The sequence below is a fragment of the Scylla paramamosain genome, chromosome 33 (genome assembly GCF_035594125.1).
Source record: "Scylla paramamosain isolate STU-SP2022 chromosome 33, ASM3559412v1, whole genome shotgun sequence".
NCBI classification, from domain to species: Eukaryota; Metazoa; Arthropoda; class Malacostraca; order Decapoda; family Portunidae; genus Scylla; species Scylla paramamosain.
This window is the reverse complement of record NC_087183.1, coordinates 15,391,704-15,414,867: the sequence shown is the minus strand read 5'-3', so window position 1 is coordinate 15,414,867 and position 23,164 is coordinate 15,391,704. Positions and strand designations below refer to the sequence as shown.

General features: G+C 39.7%; 1 protein-coding gene across 7 annotated transcripts in view; it reads right to left on the bottom strand.

Annotated features, from left to right (window-relative positions):
- LOC135089776 (inactive ubiquitin carboxyl-terminal hydrolase MINDY-4B-like) overlaps positions 1-23,164 on the bottom strand; it is a 60,424-nt gene that overhangs the window by 26,591 nt on the left and 10,669 nt on the right. For 4 of the 7 annotated variants that reach the window (XM_063985802.1, XM_063985800.1, XM_063985807.1 and 1 more), the window contains one exon: positions 20,347-20,561. In XM_063985802.1, coding sequence (XP_063841872.1) covers positions 20,347-20,437 — 91 coding nt within the window. In that variant the 5' untranslated portion in view covers positions 20,438-20,561. Of the gene's footprint in view, positions 861-8,154; positions 8,466-20,346; positions 20,562-23,164 lie in introns of those variants that run through there. The other 3 variants (XM_063985803.1, XM_063985804.1, XM_063985805.1) reach the window with 3 other exon arrangements.

Below are 23,164 nucleotides of genomic sequence, written 5' to 3'. Positions count from 1 at the left end.
TATCAAAGAAAACGTAGGTTCAATCAGAGACTTCGATGACTGACTAGAGGAAAAAGAATCGAATACTTTATTGTAGGATCGATGCACGCAGCAGTAAGATCCGAACCCGCACTTTGGGGGAAGAAAGTGTCACTCTTCAACTCTTCAACCCATAGGTCACGTGTTGGGTTAGGGGTCAAGGTCAGGTCAGGTTTTGGAATTCTAGGTCAGTGATGGGTTCTTAGAAGGTCAGTATGAGGGGAGGGTTACGTGGGTGTTCCGAAGGGCCTCTCCTGTTGTGTCCTTAGCTGAGGGAGGGACTGAGGGAGGGACTGAAGGAAGTGTGAAGGAATTGGTAAGGTTAGGTTAGGTTAGCTTTTTATTTTTATAGCTTGTGGTTGTTTATTTATTTATTTATTTATTTATTTATTTATTTTTCTTCTTCGTTCTTTCCTTATCTTCTTTTTGTTCTGTTATCTTCCTTTTTTTACCTCTTTTTTTTATTTCATGGTCTCTTTTTTTCCTATTTTTCTGTGAGTTCTTTCCTTTCCTGTTGTTGTTTTGTTGTCGTTGTTGTTGTTGTTGTTGTTGTTGTTGTTGTTGTTGCTGCTGTTGTTCTTGTTTTTTGAGGTAGAGTGAATTAAAGGAAGCAGAAAAATTGGAAAAATTAGTCCCACGTCTTCTTCTTCTTCTTCTTCTTCTTCTTCTTCTTCTTCTTCTTCAGTAGTTACAAGACGTGAAGGAATCGTTAGTCACTTGTCCAGCTTAGTTTGCACACACACTTCGATTCACTTTTGTTTCATCCAGTTCCTCTTTGTCTTTGTGATCAAATTCCTTTTTTCCGTTTTCTTTGTTTTTGTGTCACTTATGAATCAGTGGCGCTGTAATGGATTATTATTATTATTATTATTATTATTATTATTATTATTATTATTATTATTATTATCATTATTATTACTATTATTACGTTTTTCGTTAAGGTAATTGATTATTTTCTCATTTTCTGTTTTTCTTTGCAATTAATGGTGGACTATTTCTTTCTTTCTCTCCTTCTTTTCTCTTATTTCTCTCATTTTCTTTGTTTTCTATTTCAAACTGTGGTGGACTTTTTTTTCCCCTTTTTCTTTAGAGTTTTGCTTTGATTTTCAACGTATTTAATTGTTTCCCATTTTCTATACTTGAAATTCGTTTGCGGAGGGGCACTTCCTTATTTTCCTTAACATTTCCATATAATTTCTTTACAGTTTCCTTAATATTTTCATCATTTTATCTTTTTTTTTATTTGCGGTGAAACTGGCTTCTGAAACTCTCTCTCTCTCTCTCTCTCTCTCTCTCTCTCTCTCTCTCTCTCTCTCTCTCTCTCTCTTGACCTTTGCATACCTCAACCTCTTCGACCTTTCCGTAATAATAGTGACGCAGTTTATGTCATTTTTCTCTCCGTCCCAAGAAATGACTTTCGTAATAGAGGGGGAGGGGGGAGAGGGAGGAGGAGAGGAGGGAGAGTGGGGAGAGGGGAACGAGAGAGCGAAAAGGAGGTGAAGGGAAATGAGTGAAGGAGAAGGAGGAGGAGGAGGAGGAGGAGGAGGAGGAGGAGGAGGAGGAGGAGGAGGAGGAGGAGGAGGAGGAGGAGGAGGAGGGTGATAACAAAGCCTTCTTCTTCATCATCATTTTTTTCCTCTTCTCATTTTCCAGATAAAGAATGAGAGGAGGGAAGGAGGAAATTAATAAGAGGAACGAAGGAAAGGAGGAGGAAAAGTAGGAGGGAAGGAAAACTAGGAGGGAAAAGAGAAGAGAAAATGGAGGTAAGGAGAATCTGAAAAACTCCCTCTCTCTTCTCTCCCTTTCCTCCTTAATCCGCTGATGGAGGAAAGAGAGGAAAAGCGAGAGAAGGAGACAGGAGGAGAAGGATGAAGGAGGGAAGAAGCCTAAAAATAAGGAGGAATAAAGAGAGAAAAGAAAGAGAAAGAGTAGAGGTAGATTATGAAAGAGGAGGAGGAGAGGAGGAGACGTGGAGGAGGGAAAGAAAGAAGAAGGAGAGAGATGAGAAGGAAAGTAGGAGAGAGAAAGAGAGGAAGGAAACGAGAGACAGAAGGGATTGGAATGGGAAAGGAGAAAAAGAGAAAGGAGGAGGAGGAGAGAGAAAGGAGGAGGAAAGCAGGAGAGAAAGAGAGAGAGAGGAAGGAAATGAAGGAAAGGAGGGATGGAGTAGGGAAAGAAGGGAGGAAGAGAGAGAGAGAGAGAGAGAGAGAGAGAGAGAGAGAGAGAGAGAGAGAGAGAGAGAGAGAGAGAGAGAGAGAGAGAGAGAGAGAGAGAGAGAGAGAGAGAGAGAGAGAGAGACAAAAGGAAAGAAAAAGAAGGAAAGGAGGAAAGGAGGAAGGAACGAAGAAAAGAGGAAGAAAACTAAGAGAAACAAAACAAGAAGTAAAAGGAGAGAAGGAGAGAAAAGAGGGGAAAAGAGGGAAGGAGAGGAAAAGGAAAGAATAAAGGAAAAGGAAGAAAACAAGGAAAGAAGAGAAGAAATTAGAGGAGGACTTTTTAAACCATTCCTCCTCCTCCTCCTCCTCCTCCTCTTCTTCCTCCATGACCTCCCTCAAGCCCGCCGGAAGTGTCTCGCTGTCTCGGGTCTCGTCTCTGAGTCTCGAAGCGTCTCGTAATTGTTGTGGTTATTATCATTATTTTCTTCATGCTTTCTCCTTCTTTTATTGAGCAACCATCTTGTTTGTTTGTGTGTATGTGTGTGTGCGCGTTTGTGTGTTGATGTATTTACCCAGCAAACTATATTTAATTTTTCTCTCTGCCTCCTCCTCCTCCTCCTCCTCCTCCTCCTCCTCCTCCTCCCCCTCTTCTCTTTTTTGGGGGAGCACGAGTTTGCATGTTAACGCCTCCCATTCCCTTCCCCCTCCCTCCCCCATCTCTTGAATACCACCCCCTCCCTCCCACATCTTTCGTTTTTGTAGGCATATTAAATGTGAAAGGTGATGTATAAATGTATAAATGATCAAAATATATAAATAAATTAATGTTTTTTTTTTTATTTCCCGCTAAAAATCTAAACACGCTACAAAATTTCATCATTAATAAAATTAGATTAAATAAAAGCAAAGTTTACACGAGTAGTAGTAGTAGTAGTAGTAGTAGTAGTAGTAGCAGTAGTAGTAGTAGTAGTAATACCCTTCCTTAACTATTCTTTTCTTCGTATCAGAGAGAAATTTATCTAAGCAATTATTATCTTGGAATCTGAACCTCTTTCCACTCTAAAAAAATAAATAAATAAATAAATAAAATAGCGAAAAAAATAATGAAAAAAAAAAGAAAACACTAAATATAGCAGATTGTAAAAGCGAGAGATAGGATGCGAGTCTAAAATTACCTTGAAAATTGTCTTGGAACGGAGAACGATGAGAAAAAAAAAGAAAAAAAGAAAAAAAAACGTGACTAAGGAGGATGATATTAAATGTGCGAGGTCTGTGTCATGTGGCGAGGTGGAATATGCAAACATCTGACAGGGATAAAAGACGGTGTGTTTTTATTTATTTATTTATTTTAATGCTGTTTGTCTTGTTTATCTGTCTGTTTGTCTGACTGTGTGTGTGTGTGTGTGTGTGTGTGTGTGTGTGTGTGTGTGTGTGTGTGTGTGTGTGTGTGTGTGTGTGTGTGTGTGTGTGTGTGTGTGTGTGTATTATTTTCCACCACAACTTGGGTAATTAATAAGGGAGAAAATTATGAGACAAAAGAAAAATTGAGAGGAATAAAAAGTAAAAGAGAGACAGAGTGAAGAAAATAAAGCTGGGTGGGACCAAGGAAAAGGACAAGAAACAGAAATAACAAGGATAAGAAGATAAAAAGAAAGCAGAGAGAGAGAGAGAGAGAGACACATAAGCCAGAGTATCAAAGTAGGGAAGGAGAAGAGGAGAAGGAGGATGCGTGACATTCCCCCATGAACCTCTGTGACTGACTGGCGCCCCTGTTGTGTATGACCCGCGAGACAGAGCGAGCTGGGATCACGGTGAGGAATGTGCTTGTCTCTCCTATCTATCGCTGGTTGTCTGTCTGAGTGTGAGGTATGCTTGAGTGAAACTGTGACTGTATATGTGTGTGTGTGTGTGTGTGTGTGTGTGTCGGTGTATGTTTGTTTGTACGTGTGTTTTTATTCATCGTCTGGGTTAGTGAGGGTGAAAATGTATGAGTGAAAGTCAGTATGTGTCTGTGTGTGTCTGTATCTGTGTGTCTGTGTGTCTGTGCGTCTGTGCGTCTGTGTGTCTGTAAGTCTGTATCCCATAAGTCCATGTTGGGCCTGGTAACGTTGCAAGATAGAAAGAAAGTTAAGAAATTTGTTTAGATTTATAGACTGGGGTGGCGTGGATTAGACGGGAAGTGAACAGAGATGAATGGGGGATATTTGAGTGTTCTTTGTATTGTTGTGGAGTGATACAAGTTGAAAATTCGTGATTGCATAATTTACTTGTCTGTCTGTCTGTCTGTCTGTCTGTGCAGGTGTAAAACTGATAATTAATAAGTTGTTTCTTCACCTTGCTGTGGGATGATAGTGATGATACTGATGATGATAATGAGAAAGACTAGTGACTGAATGATTTGAGTGATATAACTGTCTGTCTGTCTGTCTGTCTGTCTGTCTATCCACTTATGAAATTGACGATTAAAGAATTACCGTTAAATCTTTGAGTGTTTTGATGATACTGATGATGAAGACGAATAACTGAACAATTTATCTGTCTGTCTGTCTGTCTGTCTGTCTGTCTGTCTGTCTGTCCATCTGCTCACGTGTAAAATTTATTATTAAGAGATAACTGTCATATCTTTCAACCTGCCCACATATACTTTAATAAAATGCTAGTTATTAGTTAATCTATCTGTCTGTCTGTCTGTCTGTCTGTCTGTCAGGGCTGAGAGACAAGATGAAGATACACAGGCTTAAATGATATAATTGTTCTAATCACCGCGTCGCCTTCCCAACACTGAAGTTATCGCTCAAGTATTGCCGGTAATTAGTCAGGTAACACGAGAGAGAGAGAGAGAGAGAGAGAGAGAGAGAGAGAGAGAGAGAGAGAGAGAGAGAGAGAGAGAGAGAGAGAGAGAGAGAGAGAGAGAGAGAGAGATGGGGGGACATGAAAAGGCACAAACACCACAAACTTGGCCACCCGTCCCCCTCCTATTCCTAATTGTCTCAGTGCTCCAGTAATCGGAAGTTTTCGTGATACCTGAGAAAATTCCTGCAGGTGAGGGACACACACACACACAGACACACACACACACACACACACACACACACACACACACACACACACACACACACACACACACACACACACACACACACACACACACACACAGGTGGGGAGGGAAGTGAGGGAGAGGGGAAAGGTTACCTGGGATGTGTAGGGAAGGTGAAGGGAGAATTTGGGAATGGGATCAGAAAAGAGGGTCTGACCTAACCTAATTTAACCTAACTCAACTTAAAATAATGTAAACTAAAGTAACCTAAACTAACTTAATCTAATGTGTCTAACCTAACTTAACCTGATGTGACCTAGCCTCAGCTAACTTAACCTAAGATAATGTAAACTAAACTAAAGTAACCTAAACTAACCTAACCTAAACTAATGTGGCCTAACCTAATCTAACCTAACCTAACCTACCTCAAATCACCAAGAAAAGGCCAAATCCACTACTACCACCACCACCACCACCACCACCACCACCACCACGACCCGCAACAAAAAAAAAAAAAAAAAAACTCGTGCCTTAAATTTAGTGATGACGATAACTTAAGTAACGCCATAAGACTTAAGCCAAGACACATTAAGGCGGTCACGACACGGCTTAAGCCACTACCATCCCCCCCCTCATCCCAAGCTTAACTCTCCCTTCAACCCAAACCACACCCTCCCTTTCCCCCTGTCTAACCCTCCCCTCTAACCACTACCCCCCTTCTCACCTCTCACCTCCTCCTCCCCTCCACCGCTAACCCCCCTAACTTCCACTGTGGGGGGATGGGTGGGCGGGGTGCCTCTGTGCGGGGAGTGACTCATGTAGGCTTAATGAAAAAAAAAAAAGAGAGAGAGACAGAGAGAAAAAAAGGGAGATATTATTATGAAACATTTTTAATCCCAAAAAGACTTAAAGTTAAAAAGGAAGGTTTCAGTTTCTCGCTCCCCGTTTTCTTTAATTATTTACTGTATCTTTTTAAAAATCTGACAGAAAAAGAAAAAAATGAAAAAAAAGAAAAAAAAAAGAGGAAAAAGCAATATGAAACTTTAGTAATCCCGTAAAATCTAAAAGAAAAAGAGCAGAATTTCACTTTCTCTCTCTCCCATTTTCTTTACTTACTGTACCTTCAAATAAATAAATAAATAAATAAATAAATAGAAATCAGACAAAAAAAAATAAAAAAGGAGGAGAAATTATGAAACTCTATATTTACGAAACTCTATATTCAAATTTTATCTTCACTCACCCCGTTTTCTTTAATTACTCTCTTACTCTATCTAAAGGAATGCGGCCTCTTCATCTTTCTAATTCTTCTATCTTTATTCTCTAGATTTCGTTTCGTCTTCTATAATTATTAATGGTGTATATTTTTTTCCTATTTTATCTACTTTTTTTTCTTTGGTGCCTTATTTGTCTGTCTGTCTGTCTGTTTCTGTCAGTCTCTCTGCGTGGGTGCGTGTGTGCGTGCGTGCGTTCTTGTCTTTATACCCCATAGCCACGAAAATCACGCCTTTTGAAACTATTTACCTGAAGGAGGAGGAGGAGGAGGAGGAGAAGCTCTCTTATGCCCCCTATCACCTCACTTCCTCTGATCATTAAGGAACAGATTTTCCGTGAAGAGTCTCCAGAAAAAATCGGAAGCTACACAGAAAAATCAGAGGGAGTGAGGAGATTATCTGTACTAGTAATGAGTTTTCTGCAGTGATGACGTAATGTTTTATTTTATTTCGTTTATTTATTTATTCTTTTTTTTTTTTTTTGGTCTCTTCGTGGAACGAGGAATTGATGACTTAATTTTGAGTGGAATATATTGAGTTTTGATCAATTATTTTAGGTTGAAGGTCGAGACTGAGAGGTAGATAGACAGACAGATAGATAGATAGATAGATAGATAGATAGATACATACATACATAAATAAATAGATAGATAGACAGATAGAAAGATGGATAGATAGATAGACAGACAGAAAGATATACAAATAGACAGATAGATAGATAAATAGATAGATAGACAAAAAGGTAAATAAGCAGTTTAATGGTAGTTAGTTAAAGGAATAGATAAATACATAGATAGACAGATAGATAGACAGACAGACAGACAGACAGACAGACAGACAGACAGATAGATAGACAGATAGACAGAAAGGTAAAAAAAAAAAAAGCAATTCATTAGAGGACAGAGGAATAAATAGACTGACTGACTGATAGATAAACAGATGGGTGGATAGATAGATACAGATAAATAAGTAGAAAGATAAAATGGGTAGATAGATAGATAATCAGATATGATTAAAAGGTATTATTAGCTATCAAACATTCTTAATTGCATAATATTTCAGAAAGATAAGATTTCCTGGTTTGCACGTTCACGAAATTCTCTGTACACGTCCATAAAACACACACACACACACACACACACACACACACACACACACACACATACACACACACACGTTAAGTTACAGTCACGTGTGTATTTGAGTTCATGTATAAATATTAATGTATAAATTCATTTTTGTCCACCACCACAACCACCATCACCACCACCATCATCACCACCACACTCCACCACACGCACACACTCGCTTGCGCTTTCCATCCTTATCATCATACATAATAATAATAATAATAATAATAATAATAATAATAATAATAATAATAATAATAATAATAATAAAATCTCACACTTATATCCACCACACTTCAAGAAAAAAGAAAAAAAAATACCAGCACTTAACATCACACACACACACACACACACACACACACACACACACACACACACACACAAACACACACGCACACAAAATAAATAAATAGATAATAAAACCACTCTCGAAAACCCTTTAAAAAAAAATTGCGTGCGAGTGAAGAAATTGCGTGCGGCGTTTCCACCTCATTTCCACAGGTGCTATGAACTCCACTGGTACCTGGAAGCGCCCTCACCTTTGTGCCACACCACCACGTCCACCACCACATCGAAAATCCACCGACATCCACTTATAAACTCAAACCCACTGAAATTCAAGTCGAGTTTCTGTACAACACCACAAGACACATCCACTTCAGTTACGTGGAGGAGAGGATGTGTGTGCGTGTGCGCGTGCGTGTGGAGGGAGTGGAAGGGGGTTCACGTGCTCCACCGGTCCCAGCCGCCACCACTCTGAGCTAGGAATGGCTCCACCGCCTCACTTCTAAGCTCCTCCTCTCGCGTCCCGCCTCCTTTTACTTTAGTCCCCCATTGAAACGCCAGGTAAGCTCCTCCGTTTTCTTTGGTGAGGCGTTGGTATTATTAGTGTTATTTCTTTCTTTTCTCTCTGGCGTTTAATTTTGCAGTTACGGGTCTTTTAGTGTTTTTTTTTTCTTTTTTCTATTATTATTCTTTTTTTTTTTTTTTTTTGTGTGTGTGTGTGTGTGTGTGTGTGTGTGTGTGTGTGTGTGTGTGTGTGTGTGTGTGTGTGTGTGTGTGCAAACGCTCAAATATCATTTCACCTGTTAACCTGCCTGCAAATATTTTTTTTTCACCTGATCCAGACAAATTACCGTGAGAAAAATAAACAAATCAATCTTATATTTACGTGTATATATTTTCCAATTTGATTTTCCTTTCCTTAGATCAAAGCTTTGTCATTCCCCGCTGCGCCTCCCAGAGAGAGAGAGAGAGAGAGAGAGAGAGAGAGATGACCTGACCGGAAATTTCTTTGGTGACCTCAGAAATTTTGGCAATAGAGGCGTTGGGTCATCACGCTGATATCGTTATCATCATCATCATCATTATTCCTCGCAGTGACTGTCCGATGTCGACAACCCAGGAGGAAGATGACGAAGAGGAGGAGGAGGAGGAGGAGGAGGAGGAGGAGGAGGAGGAGAAGATAACCTACAAAGACATCTCGTTCTCTCTTCCTCTTTATCTCTCTCGTTTTCCTTCTTTCAGTTTTTTTCTTGTTTTCTTCCTTCTTTTTTTTTTATCTTCCTTTCATCTCCTAATCTTAATCCTTCTTTCTTTTTCCTCCTCCTCCTCCTCCTCTTCATATATATTTTTTATCCTTCTATCTCTAATTCCATTCCTCTTTCATATTCTTCTATATTTCCTTCTTATCCTCTTCCTGTTTCTTTTCTTATGTCCCTCCTTCCCTCCCTTCTCATAGTCTTTCTCCTTTCTTTATTTTCCTCCTCCTCCTCCTCCTCCTCCTCCTCCTCGCCATCTGGATAACTACCTATTGCCTCTTTCCCTCCTACTTCTTTACCTCTCTCCCTTAATACCTCCCTCACTTCCTCCCCTTTCTTCCTCCCTCTCTTCCTCCCTTTCTCCCTCCTTTCCTTCCTTCCTTCCTTCCGCCCTTCCCTTAACGCCGCGTGACATCCGCCTATCGTACGCACGCCCGCACGCTCACACACGCACACCCACACGCAAACACACACACACACACACACGCACACACACACACACACGCACGCTTTATCCAATGCGCCACTTTCTCCTGATGACAGTCACGTGATCAACATACGTGACTTAAACTCGTTCTGACTTTATCCCTTATTCTAAATCCTCTTCTTCCTCTTCCTCCTCCTCTTCTTCCTCTGATACCGACTCCTCCTCCTCCTCCTCCTCCTCCTCCTCCTCCTCCTCCTTCTCTTTGTCAATCTTTCTCATTCAGTTTAGTTTCTTGTTACGAATGAATGAAAAGTGTACAAAATTATTATTCATTTCTTTGTTTTTTTTTATGTCGTTGTTGTTGTTGTTGTTGTTGTTTTCATTTTGTTTTGGTTATTCATTTAATTGCTTATTTGTTGGTTTTGGTGTATTCTTGCTTATCTATTTGTAAGTCTCTCTCTCTCTCTCTCTCTCTCTCTCTCTCTCTCTCTCTCTCTCTCTCTCTCTCTCTCTCTCTCTCTCTCTCTCTCTCTCGTTAGGCCTTGATGGTCTATAAAAAACAGACTGGTAGGCTTAGAGAGAGAGAGAGAGAGAGAGAGAGAGAGAGAGAGAGAGAGAGAGAGAGAGAGAGAGAGAGAGAGAGAGAGAGAGAGAGAGAGAGAGAGACTAAAGAAAACGTAAAAAGAAAAACGATTATTTACTTCTTCATTTTACTTTGATTTCCACGTGTGTGTCCCCCCCCCTCTCTCTCTCTCTCTCTCTCTCTCTCTCTCTCTCTCTCTCTCTCTCTCTCTCTCTTAATCCCTTATACTCAAAACCCAAACCCTTATACAAAGAATCGGATCACATAAACGAGGAATCTGACCCCCTTACAATGGGATTCAACACTCTATTCTGTGACACGACCCAGAGACACGCAGCACGCCTCCCTACTGCCACTCGCCACCCACACGCACACACACACACACACACACACACACACGGTTCTCTCTCCTCTTCTTCCTTCTTTTCCTCTTTTATTTTTCATTCGAGTTCCTTCTTTTTTCCTTCTCCTTTCCTGTTTTGTCTTTTTTTTTCTTTTGTTGTGTTATTTCTTTATTCATTTGTTTTTCTTTAATTCTGTCTTTCAAAACCCGTCTTCTTTTTCTTTCTCTTCCTTTCTTTCTTCTTGTTCTTCTTGTTCATCTTTTTCTTCTTCCAAGGCTATCCTCTCATCCTCTTTCTTCCTCCTACATTCCTTTCTTCTTTCCTTCTTCCTTCATTTCTTCACTGCTCTCACTTCCTTCTTCTACCTCCCTCCTCTTTCTTCCTTCCTTCCCCCTTCCTTCCTTCCTTCTCTATCAGCACCCTCTTCTTCCTTGTAACTCTCCTTTCTTTCATCCCTTCCTTCCTCCTCCCCTCCTTCCTTCGCTACCAGTACCCTCTTCTTTCCTGTAACTTCTTGCTTCCTCCTTTCTTCCTTCTTTCTTCTTTCCTGTTACTCTCCTTCCTTCCATCTACTCATCTTTCCTTCCTTCCTTCCCTTCTTCCTTCGCTACCAGTATCCTCTTCCTTCCTGTAACTTTCTTTTCTCTTATCCCTTCTTTCTTTCCTTCCTTCCTACCAATCTATCTTCCTACTTTTCTTCCCTTCCTTCCCTCCATCTATCCCTCTATCCATTCCTTCTTCCTGTTCCAAAAGTACATTCACTGTACTCTGAAAATTACGCCATTAACACCCACTTCTCACAGGTACACCGCTAATTGCACACCTGAGGGCTCCCAGGTAAGCATATATCACCTGTACGACTAATTAGACAGGTGTTAAGGATATATAGGTTAGTTATAAGACACTTGTTGCAAATGACGTGATAATTAAGGGTGGTTTTTGAAGATTTGATGACTGGTAGCTAAAAATAGGATGGGAGTAGGGTTAGATATGAAAGAAAATAGGAAATGAATGTGAGTGGGTAAAAATAAGAAATTGTGATGTAGAAGATAGGTAAATGAATGAATAAATAGGTAAATAAAGAAAGAAAGGAAAGGTTAGGAATTTCTGTTTATATTTTGACTTTTTTTTGTTTCTTCTTTGTTTTTTTTTTCATATCCTTTTTTTGTACGTGGATGAAAAGGAACAGGAAACTCTAATGATGATAAAAGAAAGGACTTGGAATGTGTGTGTGTGTGTGTGTGTGTGTGTGTGTGTGTGTGTGTGTGTGTGTGTGTGTGTGTGTGTGTTCATATTTCTTTATTTTCCTATTGATGTTTTTTTTTTTCCGAATTCTTTCTCTTTTTTTTTATGTAAATGTAAACTTGTTATGAGCACGATTTCTTTTCTTGTTTTTTTTTTCTTTTCCTTTTTTTTCCAAGGTCTAAAAATGCGCGAGTCAACACCAAACCAGCAGAAACACAGACACCAATAAAAAATAAAAAAATAAAATAAATAAATAAATAAAAGGAAAAAAAGGAAACTGACAACAGGAAATCAACACCAAAAGAAGGAAAGAAAGTATTTTCCCTTTTTGTCCTTCCTTTTTTTCTTTTTATCTATTTTTCTTTTTATCGGAGATATCAGAGGAAGAGGAGATGAGAAATTCTCTCTCTCTCTCTCTCTCTCTCTCTCTCTCTCTCTCTCTCTCTCTCTCTCTCTCTCTCTCTCTCTCTCTCTCTCTCTCTCTCTAAGGAAGGAAACAAGTCAAGGGTAAATAAATAAAAGAAGTGACCTTGTTTGCTTTTTTATTTTTTTTTTTTTTTTTTTTTTTTCTTACGAAGCTGAAATTAGAGAGGAAAAAACTGAGGACACGACTTCCCCCGCTTCCCCCGAACCCCCTCTGCGTCTATCCGTGGGGGGAGGGAAGGGGAGGGGGCGAAGCATCAACCCACACGCCCACACGCACACTAAAACACACACACACACACACACACACACACACACACACACACACACACACACACACACACACACACACACACACACACCCTCAGTAAACGCTCGCTAACAACAAAACTCACGAAATTCATGTCGTATTTTCAGATTATTTTTCTTTTCTTTCTTTTTTCTTTCTTTCTTTCTTTCTTTCTATCTTTCTTTTTTTCATTTATTCATGTATTCCTTTATTCTCTCGTCTTGCTGTTTCAAATATTTTCCTTCTTTCATTTTTTCTTTATTTTTTTCTTTCTTTCATTAATTCTTTCTTCATTTATTTATTCCTTCATTCTTCTCTTATCTTTCTCGTTTGTTTCTGTTTCAAATACTTTCCTTTTTCTTTCTTTCTTTACTTCCTTTCTTCTTTTTCTTGTTTTCTTTTTTCTCTCTTCCTCCATTCCTTTTTCTCTCCTTTTTTTCTCTTTCGCTTTCCTTTCTCTGTTTCATATTACTTTATTTCTTTTCCTTCTTTTCTTTCTTTCTTCATTTATACGTTTATTCTGTTATCTTCCTCCTCATCTCTTTTTATTCCTCCATTTTAAAATAACTTTTCTTTCTTACTTTTCTTCCTCTATTTCTTTCTTCTTTTCTTTCTTTCTTTCCTTCATTCATTAATTAATTCATTCATTCATTCCTTATTCTCTTCATTCCTTCATTAATTCGCTCTTCTTTCTCTTCCTCTAACCTTGTCTAACTCTTTCTCTAACTCACTCACTAACCCACGAAAAAAACACACAAACAAACACACAATTAAACACAACAAACCCATAGAGACAAAAACAAACAAACAAACAAACAAACAAACAAACAAACAAACAAACACAACACTAATATCACACCTATTAATTACCACACACACCTGCCTCGCCACACCTGAGGGAAGACAGGTGTAGGGGAAGAAGACAGGTGTATCCAGCATGTCAATAAATTTTCATGACAACATTCCAAGGTCAGTGGTTTCATGTCTAAATTTTGCCACAAGTCTTACCAGGAGGAGGAGGAGGAGGAGGAGGAGGAGGAGGAGTTTTAAAAGGCTAATTTTTACTTTGTTGTTATTGTTACAGTTCTCTCTATTCTTTTTTCTTTTTTTATTACAGCTTGTCTCTGCTTTAATTTCTCTTTTACTGCTGGAGGAGAAAGATGACGAAGAGGAGGAAGAGGAAGGAGAGGAGGAGGAGAAAGAACAGGATGACAGAAGAGGAGTTCCAACTATCCTGTCAAGTTAAAATTCTTGCTGTTCTTTTTCTTTCAATGTTTTAGGAAGTTAAAAAAGTTAGAAAGGTGTACAACTTAAAATATAACCCGTTTTCATTAAGTTTGGGACTTGGAAGAATATAAAACTTGAACTTAACAACTATTATTATTAAGTCTGTGAAGCCAAGTGAGTCAGAAGAATTGAAACTTGAACCTAACCCATACTTTGAGAAGTTTGGCAAGCTGTAAAGAGTTAGAAGAATGTAAACTTGAAACTAAACCCATTTTATTAAATTTGAGAAGCTAGAGAAAGTAAGAATGATATAAAACTTAAAACTAACCAGTCTTTATTAAGTTCTGAGAAGTTATGGAGGATTAAAATGATGAAAACTTCAAACAAAACAATTTTTAAAGTGTTGAAAGCTGTAAAACTTGAACACAACCAGTTTTTTATGAAGCGTGACAAGTCGTGAAAGGGTTAGAAGGATGAGGCTATTAGCAGTCATGTTCTCTTCTATTAATGGTGTGTGTGTGTGTGTGTGTGTGTGTGTGTGTGTGTGTGTGTGTGTGTGTGTGTGTGTGTGTGTGTGTGTGTGTGTGTCAAACGCCGTCAACATCACCACCACCACCACCTCCTCCTCCATCACCACCACCACCACCACTACCGTCCATCTATTCCCGGCCTATCGATCACTCCCGCCTGGCCGTGACTGTCTCTGGCGTGAATATAATTTGGCCCACAAAGAAGAAAAAAATATGTTTGTAATGACCTGCCACACGTCCTACTCCTTCTCCTCCTCCTCCTCCTTTTTTTCCTTTCTCCTCCTCTTATCTCCTTTTTTTTTTTCAGTCTCCTCCTGGTCCTCCTTTTCTTCTGCTGCCTCTTTCGCCTCCTCCTCCTCCTCCTTCTCCATTATCTCCCAAACAAAGAGAAAATAATGACCTCCACCACCACCTTATTCTCCTGCTCCTCCTCCTCCTCCTCCTCCTCCTCCTCCTCCTCCTCCTCCTCCCCCTCCTCTTCCTCCTCCTCATCCCCCTCCTCTTCCTCCTCCTCCTTTTCCTCAACCCTTTACATGCCACCCTAATTTTTCTTCCCCTCCATTTCCCCCCTCTTCCCCTGTGCCTCCCCACTCCTCCTCCATTAATGATAACGACAAATCTGATAATTTCACTCGTGACTATATCTTAACGGAGGAGGAGGAGGAGGAGGAGGAGGAGGAGGAGGAGGAGGAGGAGGAGGAGGAGGAGGAGGAGGAGGAGGAGGGAGATATTTGGAAGAAAATCAATTATTTTTTTTCATCTTTTCAATTCTTACATTCCCTCACCTTTCCCTCTCGCCCTCCCTCCCTCCCTTTCTTCCCTCTCTCCCTTCCCTCCCTCCCTCCTTCCCTCCCTGCTCCACACCAGAACAACACAATATACAAAGGAAACACAACTGAAAAACACAGTCGATTGAAAAGAACACACATACACACTTACCACATGACTCTCTCTCTCTCTCTCTCTCTCTCTCTCTCTCTCTCTCTCTCTCTGACACACCTGTAATTAAGAATCCCCACGCCCCCAGGTAAGTAACAGGTAAGTAATTAGTGGTAGTGAAGGCGAGATAAGCAGGTAAGTTCTTGGGTTGTAGGTTAATTACTTGAGACAGGTAGGCTAACACAGGTGTCATATTTACTAGTGTTTCACAGGGGATGGAGAGAGAGAGAGAGAGAGAGAGAGAGAGAGAGAGAGAGAGAGAGAGAGAGAGAGAGAGAGAGAGAGAGAGAGAGAGAGAGAGAGAGAGAGAGAGAGAGAGAGAGAGAGAGAGAGAGAGAGAGAGAGAGAGAGAGAGAGAGAGAGAGAGTTGCTGTTGTTATCATTGTTTCTCTTTCTCTTCTCCCCCTCGTCCTTCTCCTTCTTCCTTTTTTTCTCCTCCTCCTCCTCCTCCTTCTTTAAAAATACCACAAATACTTACTTTTCATATTTAGAAACAATTCCTCCTCCTCCTCCTCCTCCAGCTTATGAGTTTTTGTTCAATCTGAAAAACTCTCTAAATTTACGAGCGAGTGAGACAAGTGGCGCCATCTGTGGAGAACTCAGAACACTTTCACATGTTTTCTATTTCCAGGCCGAGTGTTCATGAATCACTGTGGACGAGTGACAGAGGAATGCAAGTGAAGATGGAGGAGGAGGAGGAGGAGGAGGAGGAGGAGGAGGAGGAGGAGGAGGAGGAGGAGGAGGAGGAGGAGGAGAACAAGACGTAAAACAAGAAGACTGTAAAAATGCACGGTAAAAAAAATGCAAGCTGAAAATAATAACAATAATAATAATAATAATAATAATAATAATAATAATAATAATAATAATAATAATAATAATAATAATAATAATAATAATGGACAGCAAAGAATCTTGGAAGAAGAAAGAAAAAAGAGAAAACAACAACAACAACAACAACAACAACAACAACAACAACAACAACACAAAACTGATCAACCAATAAACAAAATAACAACACAAACACACAATTACCAGAAAAAAAAAGAAAAAAGAAAGAAAAGAGAGAAAAAAAAGCTTGAATCAAAACACAAGAAATAAAGAACACCACAGTTTATTACCCTCCCCCTTCCTCTCCCCCATAAAGAGGTGGAGCGGGGCCCAGGTGAGTAGCCAGGTGAGTCAGTAATGAGTGTTGGCGTGAGTGTTACCTGATGGCTGCCTGTAATGACTGTAGCGTGGGGAGAAGGGAGAGGAGAGACACGCACAGAGGGGAGTGAAAATGTGGTGGTGGTGGTGGTGGTGGAAGAGAAAGAACAGGAAAAGAAAAGAACGAGAAGAACAAGAACAGCAATAACAACAACAACTACTACTACTACTACTACTACTGCTACTACTAAAATGACAATAACAATTAACAAAGAAGAAAAAAAGAAGAAAAAAAGAAAAAAAAGACAACAACAACAACAAAAACAACAACAACAAAGAAGGAAAGGAAGATCTTCTGTTTGACTTTAGATGAAAAATAACAAAATAAATCTATAAGAAAAATCCATTACCCTCCTCCTCTTCTTCCTTCCCCTCCTCCTCCTCCTCCTCCTCCTCCTCCTCCTCCTCCTCCTCCTCCTCCTCCTCCTCCTCCATATTCAGCATCAAATATTTTTTTCCACAGTCCTCTCTAAACTGCTACACGTTTTCTTTTTGGGGTTTCACGACAGAAGACGAATAAGACTTGAAAATATGCAAGGAAGAAAGAAAACGAGGAGATGGATAGAGAGAAAATGGAATGGGAAGATCTCAAATGACAGGAAAAGACTGGGTATAAGAGATGGAAAGGATGGGAGGAGGTGGATGAAGAAGAAGAGGACGAAGAGAAATGTCAGGAAATCAGAGAAAGAAAACGAGGAAGATCACAAAGAAAACTGGGAAAAAAAGGAGAGTTTTCATTGACCTCACACTTAACAAACAGGGTCTTGTATACTTTCTCGCTCACATACACACACACACACACACACACACACACACAAACTTAAATTTACAACTCAATCCCAGTCAACACTGACATAGAAAACGATACTGTCATGAGGAATAACTGAGAGAAAATGGAAAGGTGATTACAGCTTACAAATATCATGGGAGACTCTTGATAACACACCAAAACACATCAAACATTACAACTTAATATCACGTTTATTTTTGGTGAAAGAAAACGACACTGCCAAGTCACAATAAGAAGAAAACGGAGAGATGACTATTCCAGCACAGCATTTCATGGGAGACTCTTCAAAATCCACCAGAACACGTTAATAGTTACAATTCAATATCACGTTTATTTTAGAGAAAGAAAACGATATCAACAAACGTAAAACAGGAAGAAAACAAGAAGATAATGACACCAACGCATCCTAATCATCTTTATAGACCCCACGCCATGTTACGTCCACAAAGACCCCAAAAAATAATAAGAATAATAAAAATAAATAAAGTTTTGACATGCAGCAAACATTCCACGGGTATTTCATGACTCACTGGCTGAGGCCTCGCGTGTCGCCGTGAAGGGAAAGGCAAACTCAAGTCAAGCTTTCTTCCTGGTACAGCTTGAGTTAGGCTTAAGGGTAACTTAGACTCAAATAAAAAGCTAGGAAAGGTAAAATAAAGATAATAATGAACGAATAAACTAAAAATACACTTTGTATTTTTTGATGCTGGGAATATAAAAGACAAGGATTTACAAAAGAGAAGGGATGAAAGGAGGAAATAGGGAAAGGAAATAATAAATGTTTTTTTAAAGAGTTTTGGGAATCACATGAAAAGAAGCTTATGAAGAAAAGGGGTGAAATAAAAGAAAATATCAAGAAAAGGACAGAGAGAGAGAGAGAGAGAGAGAGAGAGAGAGAGAGAGAGAGAGAGAGAGAGAGAGAGAGAGAGAAGCACAACAGAAGAAAAAAACATCCTGAAAGTACGAGAAACATGGAGGGGAAGGGAAACAAATTAGAGGGAAGGAGGAAAGTGAAAAACAAAAAAGAAAAGACATTAGGCGCGTCCCTCAGATTATTAGAGACGCATAACTGCCCTCACAGAGACACGGACACACGGGAACCTGGGAGAGGAGAACAACTTACTATGAATCTCGAAGGCCTCGTTACACCGTTTTCTTTTTGGGGGATAACTACAAAAAACTGACAAATCGGACTCGTTTCAGACACTCCGCTAACTTGTCACTATGGTCAATTGGTAGAAGGGGGTGATGAAGCGAATTGCCCTTGAGAATTAACCCCAAGTAACACCAAGCCACCTGGAGGACACGTGAAGTTGTGGTGACGAAGTGTGTGACTGTGAGGGGGTGGAGACGCTGGGCAGTGTAGGATTACCTGAAGGGACCCAATGGTAATCCTGCCTTATCCTTGCACTTATCTTTGTGTTGTTCCTTTGTTCTAGTGTTCTCCCGGCCTTCCTTCCTTATTTCTTTATTATTTTTCTCGGATTTTACTCTCTTTCTCTCTTTCTCTCTCTCTCTCTCTCTGTCTCTCTCTCATCCGCTTTCTTTGATTTTCCTTTCTCTTATCTCTGTAATTTTATCTTTCTCTCTCTCTCTCTCTCTTCTTTGTGTTTTATTTCTTTCTCTTCTTCTCCTTGATTCTTCTCTCTATTTTTTTCTTTTTCTTTTTTTTCAATCTAGTTCCTTTCCTGGTTCTCTCTGCCTTTCTCTGTACTCGCATGTTTTCTTTCCACCGCCCGCCTTTCTCTCTCTCTCTCTCTCTCTCTCTCTCTCTCTCTCTCTCTCTCTCTCTCTCTCTCTCTCTCTCTCTCTCTCTCTCTCTCAGACGGGGAGCAATAAGAGAAATAAAGGAAATAAAAGGAGAGAGAGAGAGAGAGAGAGAGAGAGAGAGAGAGAGAGAGAGAGAGAGAGAGAGAGAGAGAGAGAGAGAGAGAGAGAGAGAGAGAGAGAGAGAAAATACAATAATGTTAATTAGTTCCAAATATAAAGATAGATTTTTTTATTAATCCTATAATTGCCTGCAAAGTTATTAATGTTAATTGGCGTATTTACAGATAATGACAATGCATAAATAGACAGTGAAACATTCCATCATTGTCATCATCATCATCATCATCATTGTTCGGTGACTGGTTTGTAATGATGAAAATGCAATCGAGTTTTAATGAATGGGAAAGTTAATTAAGATAAGACATGAATGTAAACTGGGATGTCATTATTCTCTCTCTCTCTCTCTCTCTCTCTCTCTCTCTCTCTCTCTCTCTCTCTCTCTCTCTCTCTCTCTCTCTCTCTCAAACCCACGAAAAAGATAAAAGTATCCCCTTGTTTACATTTTCTCTCTCCATTTTCTTTATTTACCCACCGTCAAATTAAAAGTCACGGAACGAAAACGAATTTTAGCATTTTATTTCCCGTTTTCTTTATGTCCACTAATAATAAAGGGATGACTAACGAATTTCTGGAAGGAGTTGAAAATTTCAATATCTATATAACTAAAGTACACATCAGATGCATTTATAAAGGATAATTGACTTTTAAAACTATCACATTCCTTTATACAGAGCAATGCGGTATTATACATGCGTTTTTTTATTGTATAGTTGTTAATTGATGCTAAACATGCACTTAAGTTGAGAATAAGTAAGTATGATGTGGTTTTGTTTACTTTCTGTGCCCTGCCTTGCTTGCAGAAATGGTGTTTGGGTGCGTTGCTGAATTATTAGGTACTCGTAACTGCATACTACCACTGACATGAAGAAGAAGAAGAAGAAGAAGAAGAAGAAGAAGAAGAAGAAGAAGAAGAAGAAGAAGAAGGGCGCTGTAATAAAATGAAAACGAATATATGGTAAGGAAGAGGACGAACCAGAACATGAACAAAAATAAAAACAGAACAAGAACAGGAAAGAGCCAAAATAAGAAATGAAAAACAAGAACAAGAAGAACAAGAAACAGAAAAAAAAAAAACACACACACACAAGAAGAAACAAGAAAACAAGAAAACAAACAGGAAGTAGTAAGAGTTATTCACGAAGCTAACACCACACACCACCACACACCACAACCACAAGACCAGCACAAAGAAAACAAACACAACAAGCCAAGCTCAAGATCAAAACATTCAACCTCCCCCAAAGAAATCTAAGTCAGCCACAGCATCAAGATCAAGATTAAGAGCAACACTCACCACCTATGTACTTGGGCGGCTTAACATAGAAGGGCGCCACCCCCAGGAAGTAAGGGGGGCGCCTCCTCCAGCGGGAAGCCGTCTCCCTCATCCCCTGTCAGGAGCAGTCGTGGTAACTCTCTCTCCGCCACCACCACCACGCACGCCCCTGCTTCGACAGCATGGCCCAGGGACGCCGCCCTTGGGACTTAGGCGCCCATGAAACGCCTCTTACTCTGTAATGAATGGAAGAAAAAAATGTTATTTATCTATTTATTCTATTTTCCTCATGATTTTGAATAAGTCATTTTCTCTTTAAGGACTGGTAACTTTGTGGGTCTCTCTCTCTCTCTCTCTCTCTCTCTCTCTCTCTCTCTCTCTCTCTCTCTCTCTCTCTCTCTTATCGGAAAATAATATTCCGATAAAAATCTATCTAAGGTTACAGATGATTAAATTATGAAATCCAGAAGAAAAATATTCATATAATATGTATATATCAAATGTGGGCACCTCATTTCATCTATTTTTTCTTTCCTATAAAACTTCCTTCGTTATTTTTTTTTCTCTCTCTCTTCTCTAACCCCGTAAGGTATTTCTTTCCGACCTGTTTTTCCTGTACGAGTATAGCTTATGCCGGAGGGAGTGAAGGGTGGGGAGAGAACCTTCTGCTTTCCTGTCCTTTTCTTCTGCTATCACCTTAGTAGTCCTAAGTCAGGTCACCTCACGAGGACCGCAAGGTCTGTTGTGGCCTGTTTTTCTACGTAACTCTATGTAACTATGTAACTCTCTCTCTCTCTCTCTCTCTCTCTCTCTCTCTCTCTCTCTCTCTCTCTCTCTCTCTCTCTCTCTCTCTCATTCTGGGTCCGAACCCTTCCTACACAATAATAGATAAACAAATACATTGTCAGTTGTTACGTGTAATAACCTATAGCAGACTTGATTTTATATTATTTTATTTTTACTCCTATTTCTTACATACTTGTTTGATTTATGCAAAGTTAAAAGAGTATAAAATACTTTTCCATCATTGTAAACACACAGGAAGAAGACTATTGAAAGTGGCGACGGTTCTTTGTGTTGGTGTGCTAAATCCAGGTCAGTCACTACATACAGGTACTACAGCTGTATAAAAAGTATGGCCAGGTTGTAGGTACGTAGTGAATCTTGGCTTAATAGAGGAGAGAACAAAAAATCGTGGTGAGGTACGGGAGAAAGTGAGAAATACAGGTGTGTGTGTGTGTGTGTGTGTGTGTGTGTGTGTGTGTGTGTGTGTGTGTGTGTGTGGGGAAGGGTTTGGGAATGATATTTAGTTAAGTATACGCTTCGAGAATCAACTGTTTCTTGTGGGTTTGGTGAAAGAAAACGAGTATTATTTGGGATAGCTACTGTATTCTAGGATTCGTTTTCTATGACCCAGTACGGCGAGTGGGAGAAGGCACACGAACTCATCTTAATACAAAGTTACTATTTTATCGACTTATGAATATATTTTCTCCCGAATCCCGTAACCTTTCTATATGTCACTTCAAAAAATAATTAGTATTAACACTTCTAAACGTAACTACTACTACTACTACTACTACTACTACTACTACTACTACTACTACTACACACGTAAAAATAGTAATAATAATAATAATAATTGACCCAAAATAAGAAACACCACACTCAAAATAAACAAAAACCAAAAAGGACAAAAAATAACTAAAAAAATACACAATAAAAAACAAAACAAAAACAACAACAACAAAAAATATATTAAATCATTATCAAGCGAGAGGAAAAATATTTAGCAAGCGACTTTTCATGAGGACAAGAGAAGAGGTCAGCTGGGCGGCAAACGAGGTCACGAGGTCATAGAAGAGGAGAGAAAAAGGGAAGGTAGAAACAGAGAAGTGGGGAGGGATAGGGAGGAAGAAAATGGGGTGATAATGGGAGGTGTGAGGAGGGTGAGGGGAGAGGTAGAGGGGAGAGAGGAAGAGAGGACTGGGATTGGTCATATTTTTCACTGTTTGAGGGATTAGAGAGAGAGAGAGAGAGAGAGAGAGAGAGAGAGAGAGAGAGAGAGAGAGAGAGAGAGAGAGAGAGAGAGAGAGAGAGAGAGAGAGAGAGAGGTTTATATAACATTACTCCCCTCTCTCTATCTTTATTCTATCTATCTTTTTCTCTCTCTCTAATCTTTGCGCTCCCTCCTTTTTCTCTTCCTCCTGTCTCTCTCTCCCCTCTCCTTCCATCTCCCACTTCCCATTTTTATCACTATTATTCCTTTCAGTTATTTACTTGTCTCCTTTCCCCTCGTGACACTCCCCTTCCATCTCCCCTCCTTCATTTTTCCCTCCCTCTTTCTCTTCCTTCCTTTTTTCCATCTACCTCTTCTTCATCTTTCTCTTCCCCTCCATTCGTCTTCTTGGTTAGAATGATGTAAGTAACTCTCTCTCTCTCTCTCTCTCTCTCTCTCTCTCTCTCTCTCTCTCTCTCTCTCTCTCTCTCTCTCTCTCTCTCTCTCTCTCTCTCTCTCTCATTAACTTTCGTACCCAGATATACCTTTCCATTCCTTCCCCATTCCCTCCTCTTTCCCTCTCCTCCTTCTCCTCCTCCCTTCCTCCTTCTCCTCCTCCTTTCCTCCTTCCCCCTTCAGCCCCCCCTTAGAATTCAGGGGGAGAGAAATCTTTACCTTGCTAAGTCTTCTCGTAGGTAAAGGTATTTTAGACAGGTAAGATTGGACAGGTAAATTTAGACAGGTAAATTTAGAGCATTCCCATCTCATCTGTCTTTTTTTTTGTGTTTGTTTGTTTGTTTGTTTGGCTTGTTTGTCATTTTTTTCTTTTTTTCCAGGTTC